At 36.2% G+C, this 14,476-nt stretch overlaps 2 protein-coding genes across 8 annotated transcripts in view; one reads left to right on the forward strand and one right to left on the reverse strand.

The window, feature by feature from the left end:
• The first annotated feature begins 1,163 nt into the window (after nucleotides 1-1,163).
• On the forward strand, nucleotides 1,164-3,658 carry prlh2 (prolactin releasing hormone 2). Its single transcript, XM_051882763.1, has 3 exons — nucleotides 1,164-1,320; nucleotides 1,844-2,029; nucleotides 3,273-3,658. The coding sequence occupies exons 1-3, from the start codon at nucleotides 1,200-1,202 to the stop codon at nucleotides 3,458-3,460; spliced, it is 495 nt and encodes a 164-aa protein (XP_051738723.1). The 5' UTR covers nucleotides 1,164-1,199; the 3' UTR covers nucleotides 3,461-3,658.
• Nucleotides 3,659-3,775: 117 nt separating this feature from the next.
• The window catches only part of myripb (myosin VIIA and Rab interacting protein b), a 198,875-nt gene continuing 188,174 nt past the window's right edge, over nucleotides 3,776-14,476 (reverse strand). For all 7 annotated transcript variants that reach the window (XM_051882721.1, XM_051882722.1, XM_051882724.1 and 4 more), the window contains 4 exons: nucleotides 13,897-14,058; nucleotides 13,698-13,793; nucleotides 13,491-13,560; nucleotides 3,776-5,915 (listed from right to left, as the gene is read on the reverse strand). In XM_051882721.1, the coding sequence (XP_051738681.1) occupies nucleotides 5,869-5,915; nucleotides 13,491-13,560; nucleotides 13,698-13,793; nucleotides 13,897-14,058 (375 nt within the window). In that variant the 3' untranslated portion in view covers nucleotides 3,776-5,868. The remainder of the gene's footprint in view (nucleotides 5,916-13,490; nucleotides 13,561-13,697; nucleotides 13,794-13,896; nucleotides 14,059-14,476) is intronic.

The raw sequence follows: 14,476 nt of genomic DNA on the forward strand, positions 1-14,476 counted from the left end.
GGCTGTCCACGTGATGTAAAAGAAAATGGGACTCATCGGACCAGGTGACCTTCTTCCACTGCTCTAAGGTCCAGTTCCGATACTCGCATGCCCATTGTAGGTGCTTTCGACGGTGGACAGGGGTCATCAGAGGCACTCTAATTGGTCACACCGGTAACACTTTATTTTAGGGACTTTTAACTAGTTGCTTATTAGCATGCATATTACTAGAATATTGGCTATTTATTAGTAATTATTAAGCACATATTAATGCCTTATTCTGCATGACCTTATTCTACATTCTTAATTGTACCCAATACCTAAACTTAACAACTACCTTACTAACTATTAATAAGCAGTAAATTAGGAGTTTAATGAGGGAAAAGTCATTGTTAATAGTTTATATGTGTCCCCTATACTAAAGTGTTACCCGCACCTCATACGCAGCAGAGTGTGATGCACTGTGTGTTGTGACACATACGTCCCATAAGCATCATTCACAAGTTCAGAAGTACATAACATTTAGATAGGTCTATAGTAAATTATGCTTATTTGGCGTGCTGTCTGGGGGAGGGCTCCGAGCTCGGAATTTGGATAGGATAGGAACCAGCCAAAAGTGGGGCGATGGGGTGGTGGAGGGATGCTGTGAAACTGTCGCGAGACAGAGGGATGGCTATATATACCGATTCCTCTTGCGCTGATTGGTTGGATTACCTGAATGTGCTCCTCCCGAACTTTGTTAAATTAAACTTCATTTGAAATTTTGGGTGACTTGTGCCACAGTAGATCTTCAGTTGGCTTGGAGCAGAAGGGATGGCCTTCGTTGCCCTCGTACATCTATGAGCCTTAGGCGCCCAACATCTTGTTGCCAGTTTGTGGTTCTTAGACCCTGTTGGTAAATTCTCAATACTGCTGACTGAGAGCAACCCACAAGAATGCCATTGTTAGGAGATGATCAACGATATTCACTTCACCCATGACTGTGACTGTGCCCGTGACTGGTCATGTTCATAGTGTATATGAAAATGTTTGAATCAAACTTTAACTATTTAAAGGAATAATTCGCTCATAAATTAAAATCCTTGGCTTCTGCTGTAGCTCTCAAATTCAAAATCTCAGTCAACCTGTGGCATTTGATGTGGTGTATTTTTTTTAAAGAAGTTAATGTTGTGTGTCAGAGATCTGCTGATGTAGTGCGTCAGAACGTGTCTGATTCACAAATGGATGAGTTCTCTCATCGCTCTTTCACTGTGATGGGTCCAAGTCAAGGGATCAAAGCAGTGGAGATGCTGATGGGGGATGAGAGGAGGAGGAGGCGAGGAGGAACGGAGGAAGTGGGAGGTGCGCGTGTGTAAAGAGGGATGTCCTGCAAGATTGACGTGATCTAATCCATTTTGTGACAGACTCCTTGCGATATATAAGTACGACATCTTCACATTCCTGAATTACTTGGACTCTGACCCCAGAACACAGGTGTTACTGAAGAGCAAACGTCCAAAGACACATGTAAGTCCAACAACTCTTTCTGATTTAATCAATAGAGGTAGATATTAAATAAAAATGTTTTTGGTGGTTTCTAAAGTTAATTTCTCAGCAGGAATTGGCCTGAGAAAGTTCACTCATTAAAGTAACAATATTTATATAGGTGAAAATAATTTGTTTTATTAATTTTGTGAGGAATGTTTTGATTACGGTTACTAGCGCACAAAATGTGCAGTTTCTACCTGATCTGACCCTTAAAATTACTTTCAATGTTGTAATATTTGATCAGTTTTTTACTTTAATTAATATACATACTATACAGATCATTGAATAAAATACAAGCATTGTGCTTACTTTCATGCAGCTGCTTTGTGTCGTGCAGTGCCCTGTATCAGACTCAGCATGCTGCCCGCTGCCTTCACTCGGCCCGTGACTAAGTGCCTGATTGGCTCGCGCTTGGGGACGGTCGCGTTCTTGCTGCTGCTCATTCTGTCCGCCACTGAGACCTCTGCACACGGCACCACAGTCGAGCACGACCTCCACATCGTCCACAACGTCGATAACAGAAGTAAGGTTTTTTTTTTCCGATCAGTTTTTTCATCGTAATAAATTTGTTATTCATAGTATTCGCATAACATCTTCAAGAGACTTGACTTAACATTGATTGACAGATAGAGCAGCACGCAATGTCAGTCAGTTGAGGATTATAGAAATATTCTTTAAAATTTCTTTAAAAGTATTCGTAATGCATTAAAATGCACTGTGTAATCAGTTATAATCATAAATAATTGTAATCGCTGTCATAATATATAATTAACATGTATACAATGTAAAAGAAAATCTTGTTAAGATTACCAGCAAGTAAAATGGATGAAAAAAAAGATCAGTGACACTAACAGCATTTTTGCACCTGCATGTCTTATGGTCCATGACCTATTTGATTAACTGATATAATGTTAATATGCCAACCTGCTGGAATTACTTAAATCTGTTTTGTAGCCTAAAATATACTGATATGTTATATTATATTTTATATAGCCTAATATTCATGAATATTCACTTTCCATGAAGCATAGCAACAAACCTATTAACATCATCAGGAGACTTATTTTTAATTTTACTGTAAAATATTAAATAGAATACATATTTTGACTGTAAACAAGATGGCAATAAATAGTTTATAATCAGTTTATATATGTACATTGTTTTACAGTAAAATTACAAGTATATTTCTCTTAAATCTAATATAAATTTTCACTGTATATGCCAAGTAAGTTTTTATTGTAGCATTTTTACCCCTTTTTAGTCAAATCACTGTGCTTTTGCTATCTTAAGGAGTTATTTGAACTTGATTTAACAACCTAAAAATTATTTTCATTGGTGTAACCTCAAAAAAAATTTGATTCAGTCATACTAATTCATGTTTTTGACTTGAATAAAACCAGTTAATTTAGTGACCACAGCACATTGTTTAGGCTGCCAAAGAAAATCCCTTTTAAAAATGTACTTTTATAGAGGATTCTATGCATTCTAACATATTACGTGAAATATATTGTTGCTCATTTGTTTTAATGCATTATCTATTTTAATGCATTTTATACAAGAACATAAAACCGATCATAAGACATACTGAATGTATTTAAATAATGTATTAATAAGATCTTTCTGGTTGTTAACGATATGAATATAATAGTAAAACTGGAATTAGATTTATTGTTGACAACAAATAGACAAACACTATTTGTAATATGTATGCGTACGCCAAAAATGCCACTTTAATAGTAACATTTGTCTTAACCTGTCCCAATCAGGTCCAGAGATCGACCCCTTTTGGTATGTGGGTCGCGGTGTGAGACCCATCGGACGGTTTGGGAAGAGACAGAGCGGAGGTAGTCTGCAGCCTGTGGTCAAATCTCTGGAGCTCCTGTTGAACACTCTCAGGAATAAGGAGAGCTTGCAGAACGCGCTTGCACAAGAGGACTCAGACTGGTTACCGTGAGATCTACTACCTACAGCGACCAGTTGCCTGTAATATTTGAATGTGTTTTAGTGTGTATAACTAATCACAGTTTTATCATTCTCTCCATGGCTGTGTGCCTCTCAATATTCATTTCAAATAAACTGACTGGCAGGTGAAAATATCTGTACATATTACAAATGCAATCTATATTAATAAATAAATGTACAAATGTATGTATACGTTTTCCTCTTATTAGTAGCTTACTGTAATAGATTATGCAAACTACTGCTCCACAATTAAATTAAAATAAAATTAAACTATAATCTACCAAAGAAAAACAAACATCTCCGAATCTCTTTAGGAATGCAAACTTTATTCATATTTATTTGAACACTGCTTGTGTCAGAACAAATTTGGCACATGAGAATTCATTGGCTTTTTTCTTTTCGCTACAGAATATTTTCTTTTCTCTCAATTAACACTTTATGGTTAAATTACACAGAGGACATTCTGATAAGAGGCAGGCTAATGCCCTTTCAGTCATGACAAACCCAAAATACACTTGAAGAGCCTACAATATTTCATATCTTTCATATCTTGTCTTTTTATATATGCATTTGATTTTTCAAATAGAAAAATACACTGTAGACACTGTAGGACATTTTCAATTTCTTGACTGTGCTTTTCATGGGATATTTTACATTTATAAGAAACGTGATACATGCTTTTATACACTAACATTGCCATAGACAACAACAAAGAGCAGGACCCGTTTAACAGCATGAAAGCTGAACATCTTCTCTGTAGAGAGAATGGAATGGAGAAGACAAAGTTTGGGATGATGGTGCAAATTGTATATTGCATGCTAGTTTATTCTCCATTGGCTCAAAAAATAAAAGTTCTGTGGAATATCTCAAGGTAACTAAAGATAAATCTTTCATGCTTCTGTGATTTCTCTGAGCTAAAAGGTCCAATTTGTGTGTCTGAACACAGCACAGACGTCATCTTAGTCGCTCACTAAGACAATATGATGCAGTATTTGATGTCACAGCTGTAATTCTGCAAAAACAGGTTATCCCAGTTTTATATAATGCCAATGATAAATTTAAGCTCATGTGATTTATATTGTACAGACTAAATAGCATTATAACAAAAATAAAGATTATCTTGTGGAACATAATGCAGTTGTGATTAAACACACCGGTGGTTTGGCTTATCATAAGTGTGCAGTTGTAACACTGTGCTATTGTAGCATTTTTCTAATGGTTTTATTTACTATATGGATTATCAATTGCAAACCAATTTGCATCACAGAAACATTACAAATTGTTTTAGAATGTCCAAAATTGCATTTAAAGTATGTACATGCTTTTATAGGTGGATTGTAATACTAAAGCAGTGCTCTGAGAATAACAACTGGGTTTTTCAGATTAATAAATGAATAAGAAGTCAACAAGGCCACAACCCTTGTGAACAAATTACTAGAGTGCTTCTTACGGAGATGGCAGTGATTTGATGTTCATACTCAAGAGATCAATAGATATCTGAGGTGGATTCAAACACAAGTATGAATACACAGGGGGTTTATGATTCATGCAAACACACTCAAAAACTCATTATATGGCAAGGTTGTCAAGTGCTTTCCAATAGTACTTGACCCTTATTTTTTTATAAAATAAAATAAAGACTAAATGATAAATTTCACAGTTGTTTTAGATGCTGAATACAGTTTTTAGCACAGCGCCTTAAAGAAACAACTCCAAAAGTGACCATCAGAAAAAGAAACCTGAGATATTTTCACTGCATATGAGAAGAACAGAAACAAGACAATGAAAATCAAACAGGTCCTGCAGGTATTTTGTGTTCACTTTCACATAGACATTTCACACATTTAAAACTTTTACCAAATGTGCTCCAGCTTCTTTGCAAAACAAAACAATAAAATAAAATAAAGGTCACATTGGTCATCCCGAGAGGTTTTTTTCCAGTCACATACAGATTTTAAACATGTACAACACTCAGCAAACGTTAGAAAAAGAGAAGGAGGTGACGTCCTAGATTGTTAACCATTTGCCATTGTTCATTGTTACACATACAGTAATTACATGAGTTTAAATCTACAATTACAACCCTCTGTGATGGTTCATTGTAGGAGTTTGGTCTCCATTAAGGCAGAGAGAGAGAGAGAAAGAGAGAATCAGGTCCCCTGGTAACCGGAGGTGTTGAGCTCCAGGGTTTGGTAGAGTTCTTGGGGTCAAAAGTGACATCAACCCTATATAAGTTGTGATCAGGCCTGGGGTCGACAAGTAGCTTTAGTTCTGATCAAATTAGAGGACCGGAAGTTGGAACAAGGCACTGGTGTGGAACAGCCTGATGGTCCTAGCAGTCACAAGCAGTGTGATATTGAGCCATATAGCTTATCTGAGAATCACAGAGGTCACATCTTGTCATGGCCTCATAGATCTCACCTGCAGCTCAGATTTGACTTCCTTTTCTGTGTAGAAGGAATTCAAAACACCCTATTAAAAAACAATTTTTTTTAATGGAAATCCATTTTCATAATGATGTATTGGCTTAATGTGCAGACATGTTTAACACTTAGATTTCTTAGCCCTGAATGAAAATATATCTCATTACATGAATCTTGAATAAGCTGTTCCTGTTAATATCATAGCAAATAGCAGGAAATTTAAAGGGATAGTTCATGCAAAAATTTAAATCCTTACATCATTGGTAACACTGTATAGCTGGGTTCTTCAACCCTGCTCCTGGAGAGCTACCTTCCTGCAGATTCTGCACTGTCGCAAATGGCACCCTAAACACTCACGGTCTTTCTACAAGTCCGCACTTTTGCTTTGACTGTCGGGTAGAAGTCTGCTGCAGAGCTTGTTTCAGTGCAACACATGCTCTCTCTGCGCTGCAAAAAAGCACTGATGATCTGACAACACTAACAAACATGTATGTTAGAGTTTAGCAATGTTCATTGTGAAATTCTGCACAAATTCAGTCACTCAGTCAGTCTGTGTTCCTTTATGAGGTCGCGACTCACGAGTGCGATTTGATGCTAAATCTGTGATGAACTGTAATAAATCCAAACATGTGAAATGGCCATTATTACATTATCCCTTTTGAAAATTATGCAACTGTGTGTGTATATACAGGTGCTGGTCATATAATTAGAATATCATCAAAAAGTTGATTTATTTCACTAATTCCATTCAGAAAGTGAAACTTGTATATTATATTCATTCATTACACACAGACTGATATATTTCAAATGTTTATTTCTTTTAATTTTGATGATTGTAACTGACAACTAAGGAAAATCCCAAATTCAGTATCTCAGAAAATTAGAATATTGTGAAAAGGTTCAATATTGAAGACACCTGGTGCCACACTCTAATCAGCTAATTAACTCAAAACACCTGCAAAGGCCTTTAAATGGTCTCTCAGTCCAGTTCTGTAGGCTACACAATCATGGGGAAGACTGCTGACTTGACAGTTGTCCAAAAGACGATCATTGACACCTTGCACAAGGAGGGCAAGACACAAAAGGTCATTGCAAAAGAGGCTGGCTGTTCACAGAGCTCTGTGTCCAAGCACATTAATAGAGAGGCGAAGGGAAGGAAAAGATGTGGTAGAAAAAAGTGTACAAGCAATAGGGATAACCGCACCCTGGAGAGGATTGTGAAACAAAACCCATTCAAAAATATGGGGGAGATTCACAAAGAGTGGACTGCAGCTGGAGTCAGTGCTTCAAGAACCACTACGCACAGACGTATGCAAGACATGGGTTTCAGCTGTCGCATTCCTTGTGTCAAGCCACTCTTGAACAACAGACAGCGTCAGAAGCGTCTCGCCTGGGCTAAAGACAAAAAGGACTGGACTGCTGCTGAGTGGTCCAAAGTTATGTTCTCTGATGAAAGTAAATTTTTGCATTTCCTTTGGAAATCAGGGTCCCAGAGTCTGGAGGAAGAGAGGAGAGGCACACAATCCACGTTGCTTGAGGTCCAGTGTAAAGTTTCCACAGTCAGTGATGGTTTGGGGTGCTATGTCATCTGCTGGTGTTGGTCCACTGTGTTTTCTGAGGTCCAAGGTCAACGCAGCCGTATACCAGGAAGTTTTAGAGCACTTCATGCTTTCTGCTGCTGACCAACTTTATGGAGATGCAGATTTCATTTTCCAACAGGACTTGGCACCTGCACACAGTGCCAAAGCTACCAGTACCTGGTTTAAGGACCATGGTATCCCTGTTCTTAACTGGCCAGCAAACTCGCCTAACCTTAACCCCATAGAAAATCTATGGGGTATTGTGAAGAGGAAGATGCGATATGCCAGACCCAACAATGCAGAAGAGCTGAAGGCCACTATCAGAGCAACCTGTGCTCTTATAACACTGGAGCAGTGCCACAGACTGATCGACTCCATGCCACGCCACATTGCTACAGTAATTCAGGTAAAAGGAGCCCCAACTAAGTATTGAGTGCTGTACATGCTCATACTTTTCATGTTCATACTTTTCAGTTGGCCAAGATTTCTAAAAATCCTTTCTTTGTATTGGTCTTCAGTAATATTCTAATTTTCTGAGATACTGAATTTGGGATTTTCCTTAGTTGTCAGTTATAATCATCAAAATTAAAAGAAATAAACATTTGAAATATATCAGTCTGTGTGTAAAGAATGAATATAATATACAAGTTTCACTTTTTGAATGGAATTAGTGAAATAAATCAACTTTTTGATGATATTCTAATTATATGACCAGCACCTGTATATATGTACACACACACACACACACATATATATATATATATATATATATATATGTATTAAATGAGAATTATTTAATAATTGATTGATAATCACGATTCTAATTTTTGAGCAAAATAATTGTGTTTATCATTTTAACCATTATCGTGGAACCCTACTTGCAAGCACCCATCAAACCTTGCTCCAACACACCTGCCAGCAATTTTTTTCAAAGTAACCTTGAACACCTTGATTAGCTGGTTCAGGTGCGGAGCTAAATTCTGCAGGACAGAAGCTTTCTAGGAGCAGAGTTTGATACCCCTGCTTTCCAGTAATGTACAACAACATAATAGGTAACATGAGCAAAAATACTATAAAAAAATACTTATAATACTTTTACAGCACTTACTAAACTTGGTAATGTTAATTTACATACACACTACCATTCAAAAGGGTCATGTGACAATATTACTGTCAAATAAATGCAGCCTTGGTTAGCATAAGATACTTCTTTCAAAGGTGTTAAAAAAGAATTTGTATGGTAAACTACTAATACATTTTAATATTAAAAAGTTGCATGTTAAATTTCATGAATTAAAATGAAAAATTGTATATCTATAAATTAACATTAGAATTTCATGGCAATATCCATTAATTTGTTCAAAAATATATTAAAAATGCAATTCATAGAAACCTTAAGTAGACTTTTTATATGATGAGTGCTTTTAATTTCAGAAGTAAAATTACTTCATTCAGATATTTTTATGGGCCATAATGAAGAAAAAGCCTCATTACAAAATTAAAAATGCAATTCATAGAAACCTTAAGTAGACTTTTTATATGATGAGTGCTTTTAATTTCAGAAGTAAAATTACTTCATTCAGATATTTTTATGGGCCATAATGAAGAAAAAGCCTCATTACAAAATTAAAAATGCAATTCATAGAAACCTTAAGTAGACTTTTTATATGATGAGTGCTTTTAATTTCAGAAGTAAAATTACTTCATTCAGATATTTTTATGGGCCATAATGAAGAAAAAGCCTCATTACAAAATTAAATTACTGTAAATACATTAAAAAAATAAATAAAATAAAGTAACGATAAAGAATTGTATACACAACATCTGCTTACTGCATGAAAAAGGGCAGCATGAACATTCTGCAAAGCATCATGTTTTGTGTTCCACATAAGAAAGTCATACTAGTTTTAAATGACATGTGTTAACAACAACAGAATGTTCTTTTTTGGGGGGTGAACTTTAATGTCAACATACAGCACACTGTCCAGCTTTCTGATGTATTGACATGGATTCTGCAGTACAGCACAAAAGAGTATTAGGAGAAAAGAGCTATCAAACAATATTACAACATGCAACACTGACTAAAGAACCACTTCAGGCTTTGTACAAGCTGTTACCATCTCCTTCTATTGGTAGGTTTGTGTGACTAACAGCTGAACTGGAATAAGCTTGTCCTGGCTTTGAAGCTGCAGCTAATGTGAAATAAAGAAATCAAGATGAATCATGGTCATATCAATGGCCAGCGCTAAACAGAAACCCTGTTAATTAGTAGGAAGATTAAGCAGAAGATGACGAGAGAGGAAAAAAGATAATACTGCTGCCGACTCTCTGTTTCTTCTCTAATGGACCCTCTTTTCTTCTCCCAGAGTCTCTACATGGTACATTAAGTCTTGCACCTTTTCACTGGTTGCTCATTCCACCTTTCTTTTCAAATCAAAATGTGTAATGTCACTAGGCGTGAAAATAGATTCAGTGGAAGAAAAAGGTGCTCTTTTTTCTGAACCACATGAAATTGTTGCCTGTGGGACTTTAGCAGGTTTATACTATGTGGTCACACATACAGTACACAGAGTACTGCACCTATAAAACATGTAGGATTTATGCATCGTTGTGTTTCTGAAAATTCCATGGATACAAGATACAAGATATTTCACATGAAAAAAAGACTGTGAGAAAAATACTTTTGATTCTTTAAGATCATGATTCCTCAATCAGAGTTTGAGACTAATGCTTTGGCCTCAGGCAAAATAACATATACAGTAAAAATGTACCATAAATCACATTTGGCAGATACTAGATACTTTCTTAAATGTACTGAAAAACATACATGTAGAACTGAATATGCTAAATAATGTCAGTTACTATTGAAAATGAAAATATTAGCAAAGGTTTCCATACATAGTCTCATATCTGAAGAAGTTTGCATCATTATTTCTGTTACTTTCCTGTTTAATACTGTGAAGATGCTTTGAAACAATTTCAATTGTATAAAGCGCTATAAAAATAAAGATGACTTGAATAGTGCTTGTAAAGGGATGGTAAAGACATGACTGGGCCCAAACAGAATATAATGTCTGTCATTCAAGTCCCTTATTAACTTTTGTATGCTTGTTTATTAATTGCTGATTCAGACTTTTTGTGAACTGGTTTGACCCATTCATTGACAAGGACTGACTTGCACAGAACAATTCACTGACACATCGAATGTCATTATGGCTTGAAAGCAGGTTTAGCTCTATACAAACTTGACTAGATGTACAATATCTACCTGCTTAAATATTAGAGCAGATTTAAAGAGTTAGTTCACCCAAAAATTAATATTCTGTCATTAATTATTCACCCTAACGTTCCAAACCTCCAAGAAATTCATTCATCTTCAGAACACACGTTTCTAGCATCTGTAAAACCACATTCTTCCATCTTAAAAATATATCTAAAATAAGACATATGCTCTCAATGACAAATGCGGAACAGTTAGTTCATGCGTTCATGACCTCAAGGTTAGATTACTGTAATGCTTTACTGGGTGGTTGCCCAGCACGCCTAATAAACAAACTCCAGCTGGTCCAAAACGCAGCAGCTAGAGTTCTTACTAGAACCAGGAAGTATGACCATATTAGCCCGGTTCTGTCAACACTGCATTGGCTCACTATTAAACATCATATAAATTTTAAAATCTTGCTAATTACTTACAAAACACTAAATGGTTTAGCTCACCAGTACTTGTGCGAGCTCTTAACACATTTTAGTCATTCACTATTGCAATCTCAAAATTCTGGCCAGTTGATAATACCTAGAATGTCAAAATCAACCACAGGCGGTAGATCTTTTTCCTTTTTTTAGCACCTAAACTTTGGAACAGTCTTCCTAGCATTGTTCGGGAAGCAGACACACTCTATCAGTTTAAATCTAGACTAAAAACACATCTCTTTAACTTTGCATACACATAACACATTATCTACTTCTATAATTCAAATCATGTAAATTGTTAGGCTGCATAAATTAGATCAGTCGGAACCGGGAACACTTCCCATAACACCTGATGTTCTCGCTACATCATAAGAAGAATGGCATCTATGCTAATATTAGTCTCTCTCTGTTTATTCCGAGGTTTACCGTAGTCTGCCAGATCCAGGCCGTATCCAGATGAGATGAAGGACCTGCACCTAGACACGACGGCTACGCAGCCCTGAAGTGTCAACTGAACTATCCCCTGCGGAATAAACAGCCACGACACAGTTCCTCAACAACCGTCCATACCGGCGTGATGAATACGATCCTCAATTGGATGGAACTGAAATAAATACTTTTAATGTTGCGATCCTATTGGACTTATGATAGCAACCTGAATTGTAACAAAGCACTGTTGGCCAGAGGAGAACTGGCACCCCGACTAAGCCTGGTTTCTCCCAAGGTTTTTTTCTCCATTTTAACACCAATTTGCCACTTGTCTGCCACCTGATGTCACCTGATGGAGTTTGGGTTCCTTGCCGCTGTCGCCTCTGGCTTGCTTAGTTGGGGACACTTGACTTGACATTTGATATTCAACAGTGCTTTTGATCTGCCTGCATTGACACTATTCTTTAAGAGCTGCTGTGCAGCCAAACAATGTACCAGTTATCAATGTAAAGCTGCTTTGACACAATCTACATTGTAAAAAGCGCTATATAAATAAAGGTGACTTAAGGTGACTGCGAAGGCCTCCTTCCCTTTCCTTACCCTATGTATAGATAAAATGTTATCAAAATGATTCCAGTTTGTATGGATCCGCAGAAACGACTAATAATTCTGTATTATGCAGGCTAGACAAGTAATTTGCCAATGTCACTTTGTAAAAAAGACTAAGTGTCTGCGCACATACACATTCAAATGCGCATACCTATAGACTAAACAAATAAGAACGCATTAAAAGTCTTCAGTTAAAAAGGTATCATTTAAGTGGCCCCTAAGTTAATAATTAACGGTTTTTACAACGGAAGTGATTCAAACAAAAACTTACTTTAGCTTGATAATAAATTTTTCCTAGAGCTGCTGTAAAGCCAAAATTATCTCTGTCCATTAATTTTCCTATTATCACTGTGAAGCTGCTTTGAAACAATCTGCATTGTAAAAAGCGCAATACAAATGAAGATGACTTGACTTGACTTGACATGTGTTGTGGTGTTTCTGTGAATGGACATATTTTGTAGATGTGGTAAAATATGTTTTTTTTTTTTGTGTGCAAACAAAGTACTTGAGTCGCTTCATAAAATTGAGGTTAAATCACTGGAGTTACATGGATTACTTTTATGATGTCTTTAGTACCTTTCTGGGGATTGAAAGAGGTAGTTGCGTAGGCTGTCAATGGACGGACAGAAAGCTCTCAAATTTCATTAAAAAAATAAAATTTTACACAATTAATTTTATTAATTTAATTAATTTAAAATATAAATTTTAAAATTCCCTGGTTTTCCATGAATGTGGAACCTTTTTGTTTATAAATATTTGGGCAAATTTAATTATTTTTCCAGTCAACCCATTTATAAGAATGTTCCATAGAATTTCCTTCAAAATCAGTGAGGAAATGTGAAAAAAAGTTATAAATAGCAAGAGAGATACATGAAGGTTAAAGAAATTGTGTCCCTTCTGCCATTTGCTCTGAAATGTCACTCAATTCAAACATGGCAAGTCAAAATGTGTTGCACATGTGACATGTGAGAACCACAGATGGATCACATCAATAACAAGAAACCTGGCACAACATGTTTTGTGTCATATTTAAACTGAATACAGAAGGCCAGTGAACTTTTTAGTGGTCTGTTTCTTATACAAAGCTATCATAAGGCATGAATTCTAGTGCACAAGTAGTATGGACACTTTTATGGTTCTTTTTTTTTTACCCCCTATTTGGCGTCTCCATTATTAAAATGAGCCCTCTAGACATTCTGCACTATATTTTTAGTTGTGACTTAAAATATGAGGGTGAGATCCCTTTTGAGTCCCTTAATCCTTCTAAAGTGTAGTATATGTGCGTTCATACCTGACAGACTTCTGAGAGGAGGAGCTGGCAGCTTTCTCCTCTGATGACGAGAAGAGTCCAGCGTCTGGGACTGACGCAGGAAAAACAATACATCAATATTATGCTTTAAGTCTAAAATCATGAATCATTGTACATGTATCCTGCTTTTTTTTTTTTTTTTTTAAAGTTCAATCTTAAGTGTAATATTAAGGTTCAGAGGAAACTCACCATGGGTTTAGATTTGTACTTGGAAAACCGTGTGCATGCAGATACATTAAGACCTGCAGTTTTGAGGGCTGATATTCTTGCCTCAATATCTGAGATCTGCAGATAACAGATAAACTTCTAAATTTACACTTGAAGAGTCTGATACTGTATCAATAGTACATTTAGGACTGGTCTACATTGTCACACAGCAAGCACGCACCTGGAGCTCAGACTGCTGAACCTGGGCAGCAGCAGTAGCCACCTGGTCTTCCAAGAAGGCCAGTTCAGTCTCTGTTGTGGAGCTGCAGATGCTGCGTGCACAATCTTCTAAGTCACTCAGTGCCCCCTCTAGGCTGTACACAGCACCTGCAGCTAAATACACCTGCACACAGATCACAGGATCAAAAACTGAGATCACAGAAACCATCAGAACTTTACTGATAAATGCGAGAGCTGAATGATGAGACTAAACTAAAACTAGGGTTTTTCAAAGTGGGTTCTAGAGGTGCTGTTGTTCCGTAGAAAATTTGCGATTTTTGTTAAGTCAAAGTTAACACTATTCACTATTCACTATTCACTATCAAAGTGAATTTTTTTTTTTTTTTTTTTTTTTTTTTAAGAATTTTAAATTATTTGTTCATTTTTCATTCTGCTTTCTTAAAAGTAAAAAATTAAAACATAAGTCAGTCTCCATATATATATATTTCAATCATGACAACTTTCAGAGTAGTTTTAGCATGTTAATGAATATGGCAATGTTAATATATTTGGTCTTGGCGGACTACAGTAGATCTGCTATG

Source organism: Ctenopharyngodon idella, chromosome 23 (assembly GCF_019924925.1).
Source record: "Ctenopharyngodon idella isolate HZGC_01 chromosome 23, HZGC01, whole genome shotgun sequence".
NCBI lineage: Eukaryota > Metazoa > Chordata > Actinopteri > Cypriniformes > Xenocyprididae > Ctenopharyngodon > Ctenopharyngodon idella.

Coding starts and splice junctions, on each gene's coding strand:
- prlh2 (XM_051882763.1), top strand. CDS start 1,200: ATGGATGAGTTCTCTCATCGCTCTTTCACTGTGATGGGTCCAAGTCAA. Junction 1,321..1,843: donor AGGAACGGAGGAAGTGGGAG/GTGCGCGTGTGT, acceptor TGTGTCGTGCAG/TGCCCTGTATCAGACTCAGC. Junction 2,030..3,272: donor CCACAACGTCGATAACAGAA/GTAAGGTTTTTT, acceptor TGTCCCAATCAG/GTCCAGAGATCGACCCCTTT.